At 40.8% G+C, this 13,261-nt stretch overlaps 1 protein-coding gene across 11 annotated transcripts in view; it reads right to left on the bottom strand.

Moving 5' to 3' along the window:
- The window catches only part of Oatp30B (Organic anion transporting polypeptide 30B), a 389,857-nt gene that overhangs the window by 57,803 nt on the left and 318,793 nt on the right, over positions 1–13,261 (bottom strand). For all 11 annotated transcript variants that reach the window (XM_070084713.1, XM_070084716.1, XM_070084717.1 and 8 more), the window contains 3 exons: positions 3,563–3,698; positions 2,776–2,992; positions 2,483–2,665 (listed from right to left, as the gene is read on the bottom strand). In XM_070084713.1, coding sequence (XP_069940814.1) covers positions 2,483–2,665; positions 2,776–2,992; positions 3,563–3,698 — 536 coding nt within the window. The remainder of the gene's footprint in view (positions 1–2,482; positions 2,666–2,775; positions 2,993–3,562; positions 3,699–13,261) is intronic.

Genomic DNA, 13,261 nt, shown 5'->3' with positions numbered 1-13,261 from the left:
ACAGTTTTGACACAGTTCTTGCAGCTAGCCAAGGAGCATCCCTTGCTGGTTCAAGAACTTGCATTTTGGTACCAAAGTGTTCGGCAACGAGGTCCGCTTGCTCTTTACTACTAGTAAAGGTGGTTCCATCCTGTCAATTTAGAGGTGGAATGAGTTCATCAGGCAGATAACCTTGTCTGTCCTAGACCAGGGACCACCAGGTTTTGGAGCCTACTCTACCTGATGCTAGCTTTCTTTCTGTGTCCACTTCCCATTTAGCAATGGCCCACCTTTGAACTTCACCCATATGCCTAAGGCTTGCCTGTGTAAGTTCCCATTATAAGTGGTAGGATGTCTCTTATACCTTCGCCATGCCTTGTACTTAGCAGCAGCAGCCTCTCTACAACAAAAGCCAAACCAAGGCTGATCTGTAGGCTTCGTCACATTGCCGGTGAGGGATGTGTTCTTGTTGTAGATTAAGGATGTGTCCAGTGAAGGCTTTCACTTGGCTGCCAACATCCCTTTGGAGAAGAGCAACTCCGTCGCTCCATCTCTATATATCTATCTATATATTTATCACCATCTCTATCTCATGATATTCTTTACAAATGTTAATATTTGAAGTTACACAAATATTTAATAAGATATAACCTCAAACAAAAATGAGCAAAATTTTAACCCAATTCTTCTTTATAAGTAATATTTAATGGTATGGAAGGATTCCGAACTCACAGGGACCCTTGCAAATCTACAGCCTTTTATTAATACATAAGCAAATTAATTACTAACACTAACACACACACACACTAACACACACACTAACACACACACACACACACACAAACACACACACACACACACACACACACAAACACACACACACACACACACACACACATGACATGGTGACAGCAGTAAGAGAAGAGAGAGAGGGGTGGGTGGATTGCATTTTCTTAGACTGCAAGAAGGCGTTTGACACAGTACCACACAAGAGATTAGTGCAAAAACTGGAGGACCAAGCAGGAATAACAGGGAAGGCACTGCAATGGATCAGGGAATACTTGTCAGGAAGACAGCAGAGAGTAATGGTACGAGGCGAGGTGTCAGAGTGGGCACCTGTGACCAGTGGGGTCCCACAGGGGTCAGTCCTAGGACCAGTGCTGTTTCTGGTATTTGTGAACGACATGACGGAAGGAATAAACTCCGAGGTGTCACTGTTTGCAGATGACGTGAAGTTGATGAGAAGAGTTCATTCGATCGAAGACCAGGCAGAAATACAAAGGGATCTGGACAGGCTGCAGACCTGGTCCAGCAACTGGCTCCTGGAGTTCAATCCCACCAAGTGCAAAGTCATGAGGATTGGGGAAGGGCAAAGAAGACTGCAGATGGAGTACAGTCTAGGGGGTCAGAGACTACAAACATCACTCAAGGAAAAAGATCTTGGGGTGAGTATAACACCAGGCACATCTCCTGAAGCGCACATCAACCAAATAACTGCTGCAGCATATGGGCGCCTGGCAAACCTCAGAACAGCATTCCGACATCTTAATAAGGAATCGTTCAGGACCCTATACACCGTGTACATTAGGCCCATATTGGAGTATGCGGCACCAGTTTGGAACCCACACCTAGCCAAGCATGTAAAGAAACTAGAGAAAGTGCAAAGGTTTGCAACAAGACTAGTCCCAGAGCTAAGAGGTATGTCCTATGAGGAGAGGTTAAGGGAAATCAACCTGACGACACTGGAGGACAGGAGAGATAGGGGGGACATGATAACGACTTACAAAATACTGAGAGGAATTGACAAGGTGGACAAAGACAGGATGTTCCAGAGACTGGACACAGTAACAAGGGGACACAGTTGGAAGTTGAAGACACAGATGAATCAAAGGGATGTTAGGAAGTATTTCTTCAGCCACAGAGTAGTCAGGAAGTGGAATAGTTTGGGAAGCGATGTAGTGGAGTCAGGATCCATACATAGCTTTAAGCAGAGGTACGATAAAGCTCATGGTTCAGGGAGAGTGACCTAGTAGTGACCAGTGAAGAGGCGGGGCCAGGAGCTTGGACTCGACCCCTGCAACCTCAACTAGGTGAGTACAACTAGGTGAGTACACACACACACACTAACACACACACACACACACACACACACACACACACACACACACACACACACACACACACACACACACACACACACACACACACTAACACACACTAACACACACTAACACACACACTAACACACACAAAGCTCATCTTGATAAAACACTTAGCTACCTGGAATATACCTGGAGAGGGTTTCGGGGGTCAATGCCCCCTTGGCCTGGTCTGACCTGGCTTTTCAGTGGTTCATGACGTGATCAACCAGGCTGTTACTGCTAGCCACACACAAAATGATGTACAAACCACAGCCCAGCTGATCAGGTGCCTGTCCAGCACCTTCTTGAAATATCAAGAGTTTAAAAATTGACGATTAAGCACCAAGTCTAATGCTACTCACCTGGTAAAGTTCCAAAGCCATACTCTGAAAGGCGTTCAGAGGTGTCATCTCTTACTCGAGCATTTCGACAAATATTATTACTGGAATCTGTGTTGTTGATTGTTTCTAATTCAATAGACCAGCGATCCGCTATAAGCTGGGGCATTATAAAGAGCATGGATCCAATTCCCATTACACAACAGCCTAAAAAATTACACAAATACATTAATATAAAAACAGAAGAACCATTAATTTATCAAGTTCATTTGTCAGCATAAGCCATTTTTATAACAAGTATTTACAATATTACTTACCAACTCCTATCCAAACAGGTATCCGTCTCTTTGATCCTAGATATGACACAAAAATGACAGTAATAACATTTCCTATCTCGTACATAGAGGAGATAACGCCAGTAAGAGAGGAAGGGATTTCATATCGTTTTTCTATGGTGGTGATGACAGAGTTGAGGTACCCTGATGCCAGAGCTTGTTGAATAGTTACCAGTATGGACAGCAGAAATACAAAGATCTGTTGGCATTTCAAAGAATGATTAAATATGTACCTGTATGAACATTGGTATAAACTTATGTACAGTATACAGTGCAACACTAATACTCATACAGAATATACATACTGTATTTATATACACTATACTCTATATAAATATGTACTACATTATTTTACAGTAAACAAACTAAGATATTAATGGGATCATTTCATTCCCAGTCGCAAGTCAAAATGGAGATATACTAAATAAAAACAATTGTATTCAGAGTGTGTGTATATAGCAATACTCTAATGTACAGATGCATTTCATATGTTTATTATGAACAATATAGCCTAAAAACAGGAATAATATGATTACTGGTATCAACAGGACCAAGTGATATTCACAGATATGGCATTAAGTTCTATAACCCTCCATGAAAAATTAAGGATTGCTGTACTTAACTAATATTTTAATTCTTAAAGCAAAATTTTATAGGAGACATCTGCTAAACACACTCAAAGTCAAATAACAAAGAACCACTAAATTTTCCAAGTTTGGCAGACATTCTACCTGCAAGAATATTTTTAACATGTTTGGGGAAATATTACCTTGATATTAGCTAATCGCTGGAGGCAGGCAGGCCTGAAGGAGAAGAGACCACAATCATTGGAGTCGACCTGAGGTGTACTGACAGTGTTGGAGATGGTAGTTGTGCTGGTGGTTGTGTATGACACTCCATGGGAACTGAAAAAATATATACATACAGTAGAACAATGAACTGTACACAGTAACATAAATTGTAATTTTTTTTTATGAACCAAAAAACAAAAAACCATGAACTGTACATCAGATTGCCTGGTGGCACTGGGCAGTGTAGAGCAAGAGGGACACTGATGGAAAGCTGAACTCTCAATTGTCATCAGTGACAAAACTAGATGCATTATGTTCACTGAGATTTGAGAAAGGTATCCACTTATCTTGTAAGCCCAGCCCCCTCTACATCAATGCACAGGGCAATTACAGACTTTTAATGCTGCCATGTATAAAAATTGTGTGCATATGCATGCCTGTATAAATACTTGTATGTGCATGAGAGAGAGAGAGAGAGACTGCTTGACAGTAGAGAACAGAGCAAGACGTCTCATCTCTCGCCTGGACCCATCCTGGATAGATCTGTCATTTCAGCAGAGCCTTCAACATAGGAGGACTGTGGGTGGCCTTACTGTTATGTACAAGGCCAATATTGACAAAGTACCACACTTGGATCCACTTCGAGGACAGCGTGAAACAAGCTTTTATGCCACAAGACGGGCAGAAAGCAGCAACTTCACTCTGGCTGTACTCTTCTCCAGAACATCACTCCATCTGAGATCCTATATACCCTGGATGACTCGAGTATGAAACACATTCGTACAGCATAATGTCAACGAGATATAGTCAGTTGATCAAATGAAAATGCTGGCCCACAGATGGCTCCAACTTCATCCTGTTCCCTACTTGTATGTCTCATAATAAAAATGCTTTCAAATGAGCAGATGTAGGTAACAGCTCTTAGCTTGCCAATAAAGTTAGGAATCCTTAACCTGTAAATAGCTTGTCAATAAAGCTAGAATCCTTAACCTTGTCAAACTCTGTGTGTGTGTGTGTGTGTGTGTGTGTGTGTGTGTGTGTGTGTGTGTGTGTGTGTGTATATATATATATATATATATATATATATATATATATATATGCGCATGAGCGTGTTAGGAGTGAATGGAGACGAATGATACTTGGGACCTGACGATCTGTTGGAGTGTGAGCAGGGTAATATTTAGTGAAGGGATTCAGGGAAACCGGTTATTTTCTTATAGTCGGACTTGAGTCCTGGAAATGGGAAGTACAATGCCTGCACTTTAAAGGAGGGGTTTGGGATATTGGCAGTTTGGAGGGATATGTTGTGTATCTTTATACGTATATGCTTCTAAACTGTTATATTCTGAGGACCTCTGCAAAAGCAGTGATAATGTGTGAGTGTGGTGAAAGTGTTGAATGATGATGAAAGTATTTTCTTTTTGGGGATTTTCTTTCTTTTTTGGGTCACCCTGCCTCGGTGGGAGACGACCAACTTGTTGAATATATATATATATATATATATATATATATATATATATATATATATATATAAATATATATATATATATATATATATATATATATATATATATATATATATATATATATATATATATATATATATATATATATATATATATATATATATATATATAAGAGAGGAGAGAAAAAAAGAGAAAGATAGAACAAAGAGAAAGAAGAGAATAGAGAGAAGAGAGAATAGAGAGAAGAGAGAAAAGAGAATGAGAAAAGACAATGAGAAAAGAATGAGAAGAGAGAGAATGAGAAGAGAGAGAATGAGAAGAGAGAGAATGAGAAGAGAGAGAATGAGAAGAGAGAGAATGAGAAGAGAGAGAATGAGAAGAGAGAGAATGAGAAGAGAGAGAATGAGAAGAGAGAGAATGAGAAGAGAGAGAATGAGAAGAGAGAGAATGAGAAGAGAGAGAATGAGAAGAGAGAGAATGAGAAGAGAGAATGAGAAGAGAGAGAATGAGAAGAGAGAGAATGAGAAGAGAGAGAATGAGAAGAGAGAGAATGAGAAGAGAGAGAATGAGAAGAGAGAGAATGAGAAGAGAGAGAATGAGAAGAGAGAGAATGAGAAGAGGGAGAATGAGAAGAGAATGAATGAGAAGAGAATGAATGAGAAGAGAATGAATGAGAAGAGAATGAATGAGAAGAGAGAATGAGAAAGAGAATGAGAAAGAGAATGAGAAGAGAGAATGAGAAGAGAGAGAATGAGAAGAGAATGAGAAGAGAGAATGAGAAGAGAGAGAATGAGAAGAGAGAGAATGAGAAGAGAGAGAATGAGAAGGGAGAGAATGAGAAGGGGGAGAATGAGGAGAGGGAGAATGAGAAGAGAGAATGAGAAGAGAATGAATGAGAAGAGAATGAGAAGAGAGAATGAGAAGAGAGAATGAGAAGAGAGAATGAGAAGAGAGAATGAGTGTGAGTGTGTTAGTTTACATATGTAAACATTCGACTGAATCACTTTTCTCGTAAAGGACTATGATTACGTATATCAAGTTTTCACTAAAATTCACTACCCACAATATTTCATTGTCAACTGTATGAAGAAAAAAAGAGAAGATACCATGTAATGTGAGGAGTTAGATGCATGTGCAACAACTTTATCTGAAGATGTTTCACCCAGTGGCTTTATTAACACCTTCAAATAACCTCTGTATTAAATCGATAAAGCCACTGGTTGGAGAAACATTTTTAAATAGATACTGTATAACAATTTAGTAATGATATGCAACTAGATGTTAACACTACACTAAGCAGATATTTTATATTACGGAACACCTGGCAACCCTTAAAGACGGTTAGCCAACCAGTGACCATCAATTCAAGATTCATCACCACTAAAGTGCCGAACACTGGCTACCAGGCCATGGGATTGATTACCTCTTCTTCCACCGTCTTATGTATATAGCTTTGCATGGCCGAGGGAATGACTGATGAATGAGACTTGTGCAACTAATTACTTTATCTGTTATCTCCAGTTTCATCGCCTTTTAATTACCTCTGTATTGAACTGATAAAGCCACTGATTGGCGAGACGTCTTAAAATACCCACCCGGTTTTGCTGCCTGCGAGTCTAATTCTTCAGATACACTGTACTTCCTGTCAACAAACCAGCAAGCATTTTTCCAATACATCAGCTAAAGCCAGTAACACAGTTACCAACGTTCCATTTAAAATCACTGAAGACTTAATCAAGAAAAGCCATTAACACTATTGTTGGCTTTTACACCATACAGCGTCGAGGTTGTAATAAGATACATGCAGATGAAACCTCCAGAGACCTAGATACCAGTTACAGAATATAAAAAGAGCAATCCAATACGAAGACACTAGACATGCATGTACTCTACATATTAACACCGAGAAGCAAGGCTTACCATCAAAGAGATTGTCGCAGCAGATTATGCTCAGAATCCACAGTAATAGCCACAAACATTAATAAAAGCTGGGGATTATTTACAATATTTAAGTTTTGGTGAGGTTTATTCTCCCAATACTTGAACTACGATCACCTAACCTTACTTACTCGGCTGGCTACTCACATGCAACTTCAAGACCTCATTCTTTCACCTTCAACCCCTTTAAATAGCAATCTTATTCTCTGTGTGAACTGATAAAGTTCCTGGTGGACGAAGCGTCATGAATGAAGTACCATAACCCGTACGGCGTCTTATTTACATACTGCTGGTATGCTATACTATTGAATTATCATTGAGGCTGATGGGCGCTGCACGTGTGTGTGTGTAATGTAGGGGTTAATAACTGGAATACAGGGTAACGAGCTTGCAGGATACCCAGTGCAGTCAGTAGTCGGGAACAGTGAAGTGGATAAATACGAGAATCTAAGTTTAAAGGTTATAACGGAGACTCTCCGAGCCGAGTTGTGAATACGATCAAGTACGTTTAGAATGGAGAGCATCAATTCTAAATTTACTTGTTTATCAGTGCATTACAAAGAATGAGAAAGAGAGTACTCAGCATCACACCTCTCCAGATGCCCAGCATTATGTTCACGCGCTCTGCACCAGACTCAAATAGTTGATATGTTTTACCTCATGTTCAATGAGGGCCATCTATTACCATTCGAAGTCATTTGTGGCAACATACTACACAAAGATGTTACACTGAAGGCTGGGGACGCTACTGCACATTACAAGTTCTAGCACGATAGATGATAGTTATTTCATCAATATATATTGTACTAAGACGGAACTATCATGGAGAATAAGAGGAGATAAAACAGAAAAATAGGGAGGTGGCCAAGGAGCGACCCCCGTGCAACATCTCGTAACATGGGGTATATATTCGAAAACATTTCGACATGAAATTACTAGTTGAAGGCTGCACCAAACATTCAGGGGGGAGCCAGAATGACAGGAAGTCTCAAGTGTTTTTGTACTGATATATATATTTGATGAGTTTCGAGAGTCTTCCTACTCCCGGAGCCCGGCCATGAGCCAGGCTCGTGGTAAAGTGTGTGTACTCCTACGTTAAGTTAGCTTTGTCAGGAAACAGTGCAAGTGTTTCCTGACGCGGGTCTTAGGTATATGATGTCCCACAGCCGGAGTTTTTGGTCACCTGACCAAGGCCTTCCGATGGATTACCGGTCCATCCCTTTAAAAATTATGGTTATAATTACAGCCATTTACCTTATGTTTGCGTGTACTGCTTTATCATAGCATACGAGTGAGAGCGCAGCTGTGCTTACAGATAGTGATACTACTAGTCAATATTTTATGTCAGTATCACTGCCTGGTGTATATACCAGGGTTGTGTGTAGCAGCAGTAGTCCCTCATACTGCCTGGTGGTGTATATACCAGGGTTGTGTAGCAGCAGTAGTCCATCATACTGCCTGGTGGTGTATATACCAGGGTTGTGTGTAGCAGCAGTAGTCCATCATACTGCCTGGTGGTGTATATACCAGGGTTGTGTGTAGCAGCAGTAGTCTATCATACTGCCTGGTGGTGTATATACAGGGGTTGTGTGTAGCTGTCCTGCCTGGTGGTGTATATACCAGGGTTGTGTGTAGCAGCAGTAGTCTATCATACTGCCTGGTGGTGTATATACCAGGGTTGTGTGTAGCAGCAGTAGTCCATCATACTGCCTGGTGGTGTATATACCAGGGTTGTGTGTAGCAGCAGTAGTCCATCATACTGCCTGGTGGTGTATATACCAGGGTTGTGTGTAGCAGCAGTAGTCTATCACACTGCCTGGTGGTGTATATACCAGGGTTGTGTGTAGCAGCAGTAGTCTATCATACTGCCTGGTGGTGTATATACCAGGGTTGTGTGTAGCAGCAGTAGTCTATCACACTGCCTGGTGGTGTATATACCAGGGTTGTGTGTAGCAGCAGTAGTCCATCATACTGCCTGGTGGTGTATATACCAGGGTTGTGTGTAGCAGCAGTAGTCTATCACACTGCCTGGTGGTGTATATACCAGGGTTGTGTGTAGCAGCAGTAGTCTATCATACTGTACATGTAGAGTTTCCCACAAAAACTTTCTTAAAAACTTAAAATGCATCAAGAATGAAGGTGCATCTTGTATGACAAAATAAGTTAATTGTTCATCTACTTGGCATCATTTATTTTCTTACGCAAATTAATTTTGCTTATAAATTTGTTCAAAATAATAATTAAATTTCAATGAAAAGCTTTACATCTGTTAGATTTTATTTACCAATCATAAAAAGTTTCGTCACTGCGCTTTCAACATATCTTGCTAATTATTTTAATGGAAGTATGAAACACTAGAAGAATAATTTATGAAGTTGACAAGACTATATAATATTGTCGAGATGAACTAAAACGCGTGTCCGGGGTGATTTCTTATACTAGTACTGTCAAGTGCAACAAGCGTGTTCTCTCACTGCCCTTGTGTATGTGTAGTAGCTTAGGTGACTGCTCAGCTACACCTTGACGTCATGAACCAGTAGGAAACATGTCTCCACTGTCATTATCTGCTAAACATTGTAAACATAACACTATTAATAAACAGTTTTTCAATAAATGAACCACGTCATTTCTTAAGGTCGTTCATTGTAATCTGTAAGACAGTGTTTCAAGTAGTTTATTTTACTTATGTAAGAGCTTTAACACAAATGTCAGATATAAACATAATTTGGGGCAGAAAAGTTGTACTGGCCATTGCTTCTCAGTTTCAACTTTAATAATGTAGCTGTAATAACTAATCTTAGTTCAGTGACCTCTCGTGACCCCAAGTAAACCCACATCCATCTCGCTCAAAGCAAGACTAACCTCGTTTTGAAGGCTATTACACCACAGTTCTGCTGATTACTGCGTCATAAATGTTCTTCAGGCTACTGACCCATAAATGCTCAAGCTAGTTTATGGAGGAAATTATCAGAAAACACGAAAATTGTTAGAGGGGATGGGATGGGTTATTAGAGGGAAGAGACGGGGAGGGTGGTAAGGAGGGAAGCAGAAAGGGTGAAGGAGGGTTTTAAGAAGGGAGGTAGAGAGGGAAGAGCGAGGGTGAAAGGTTAAAAGGTAAGAGAGAAGGAAGGTTGTATGCGGAGGGGTAGAGAGGGGAGGTTGACGGCTGTGAGTGAGGCATGGAAGTACCAAGGATGGTTTAAATAATACAGGCAACTCCTCACTTCTACTCCCTAATCCATGATATCCAGTCTCCTACCACTGATCACAACCTTCCCTCCATATTTCTCCCTACTCATCCATTTTTAAATTATTTCCTCAAAGGAAAAATCAGCCTCAGCTTTATTATCTTATCGGATTTTACTTTCGACAATATTACAGAAAAGACTGAGTGTCTAGCAGAACAGTGCTTATCTTTCCAAACATGATCTGCAGTTATACAAGGTAGGGTAGATTTTCTGGGCAATATACCAGGGAATAGAACCTGTATTTGTTCTATGTACTGCCCAATGACTGGACAAGGTTTATGGACTAAGTCATTATCCGTCAATAACAGAGTTTCTTGTAACTGTGTGAAGACAACTATAGTCGGTGATTTGACTTACAAAATGGCACCCTCGACAATCAGTCATTGACCTTGGCTTGAGCAACTCTTGTGCTGATCATCGTGATACTGAGTCTCTCAAATGCCACAGATTGTGCGCCACAGATTGTGCCACTAGACTAAGACATCAAGTGTGCTTCACTATCAGTGTCAAATACCACACATTATGACTAAACATCTCGAGGAAAACACACACACGTACACAAAAGGCTAAGTTATCTTTCGACACATGCCTTTGACCAGTGTTTCACACCACAACCTACCAATGTTCTGCTTGTTCAGTATCAATGTTTTAGTTTACCTACTTTGATAACATCTCAGTGAAGGTTTTCTTGCCTTTTTGTGACTGCAGTTTTTTTTTGCGCAGCTCAGCAATCAAGAAGTACAGTCTCTTTGTATTCTTGACCTCTTGGTTTTTCTTTCTTTTTATACAGGTCTTATGCCTCCATCTTCAACTCATGTTTGCACTGGGTTCACCTTACTGTGCTCTTAATTCTCACACTGAAGCTTCATTTAGTGAATATCGCCGCCCGTTCATATTTCTTACGTTCTCAGCACATCAAGAGAGAGAGAGAGAGAGAGAGAGAGAGAGGAGTGTGTGTGTGTGTGTGTGTGTGTGTGTGTGTGTGTGTGTGTGTGTGTGTGTGTGTGTGTGTGTGTGTGTGTGTGTGTGTGTGTGTGTGTGTGTACTTCAGTGAGGTGATCAATGTGTGCAGGATTGATGAATTCGACACATGTGCAACATCTGGGTATCTTTATGTGTAGACGTTTCGCCATCCAGTGGCTTTATCAATACAAATTCAAGGATATAATGGGAAGACTGTAGAGCTATATACAAAAGGCGAGATAATCAGTCCCTCAGCCTTGGAGTTGAAGATCACCGTAGTCTTCACCGATTAAATCGTCTTTTGTATATAGCTCTGCAGTCTTCCCATTATATCCTTGAATTTGTATTGATAAAGCCACTGGATGGCGAAATGTCTATAAATAAAGATACCCAGACGTTGCACACGCATCTAATTCTTCATATTGTCGGTATTGTATACCATTTATGTACAACGTGTGTAGGACTGGAAATGGTTTTAAGTCGTTAAGTTATTTCTGGTTGGTTAAGATCAAATCTAGTGTACTGTTAGTTCTAGTAACCTCTTATACAATTTTTCAATGAGAATTTTTAAGAGACCCAGGAGTTGCTGGTACATGTACGTAAGTGTGTGTGTGTGTGGGGGGGGGGGAGGTTAGCGTACTTGTTGGCTGGTACATGTATGTACGTGTGTGCGGGGGGGGGGGGAGGGGGGAGTTAGCGTACCTGTTGGCGGTGTAGTCTATTACCCTCAACTTTACTGGATGATACACACTACAACACAATAAGTGTCCGGGGCCCAAGACCGTTCAGTTGCCTCCCAGCATACATAAGGGGGATTACCAATAGACCCCTGGCTGTCTTCAAGAAGGCACTGGACAGTCACCTAAAGTCAGTATCTGACCAACCGGGCTGTGGTTCGTACGTTAGTTTGCGTGCGGCCAGCAGTAACACCCTGGTTGATCAGACCCTGATCCACCATGAGGCCTGGTCTCAGACCGGGCCGCGGGGGCATTGACCCCCAAAACCCTCTCCAGGTAAACCCACAAGGATGCTCTCTACGTTTAAGTGAATTAAAACTACAAGCATTTTCAATGTTTTCTAGGGAGTTAAGAGAGCCTTTATCTTCTCAGTGATAGAATATGATGGGTTTAACAAATTGAACCTGACGCCCTGGGTGGAGAGACAACTAGGAAAGACAAAAAAAAATATTTAAAATTGACATATCAGATGGACTAAAATATGAAAAGCAAAGACAAAGAGGAAACCGGCGGAAATTCAGGAAACATGAGCCATGAGAATTATAGTAAATACTACTACAATAGTCTCTGAATAGTACAAAAGTGGAAGGAGTTGGCTGTGGACGTGATAAAGGCTAATTCCATACACAGTTTCAAGAGTAGATGTGACACGCTCCTTTAAGATCAGTATTATGAAGACAGGTGTAGAATGGCCTGCATACCTTGCCGTAATTCAACAAATAGTGGAGCAAGCAAACTTTAACAGCAACATACGACTCTGATTTCCTTCACCAAATAAACATGCTGGTATTTACAATATGCACAGCGATGAATAAAGAAAGCAAAATGTAAGATCCAGAGAATGCACTGTAAAGACCAGCAGCTCAGACAAGTCTGCCAATGATTGCTTCACAAGTGAACCATATTGCTTCGCAGCTTTGGCGGGCTTGTCTGTGACTGGCCGATGAACCAAGGTACTGATATAACGACGGGTACCCTACTGATCGTTAAACCCTTAGCACCTGCTTCGCTGGTCGGAAGACAGCTTATATGGGAGTGTGATATACGCCGAATAAAAATAACATTGGTAGCATGCCACAGTCAGAAAGTAATAATGTAGAGGACGCAGATTAAGAACACGACACTGGAGGAGAGAAGGAGAAAAAGAAGATATAATTACTATGTGCATACAAGATAAAGGAATGGACAGGATAGACAGAGACATTAATAATAAACGAGGAGCAAGAACAAGAGAACAGATGAAAACTAAAAAAAAGCACAAGAGATTATCTAGGCCAGGTAACACCGGGTAACAATACTACATTCTCGGGTTTAGAGGGAAATAT

The sequence above is a fragment of the Cherax quadricarinatus genome, chromosome 13 (genome assembly GCF_038502225.1).
Source record: "Cherax quadricarinatus isolate ZL_2023a chromosome 13, ASM3850222v1, whole genome shotgun sequence".
In the NCBI taxonomy this organism is placed as follows: Eukaryota; Metazoa; Arthropoda; class Malacostraca; order Decapoda; family Parastacidae; genus Cherax; species Cherax quadricarinatus.
This window is presented reverse-complemented; position numbering and strand designations above follow the sequence as displayed.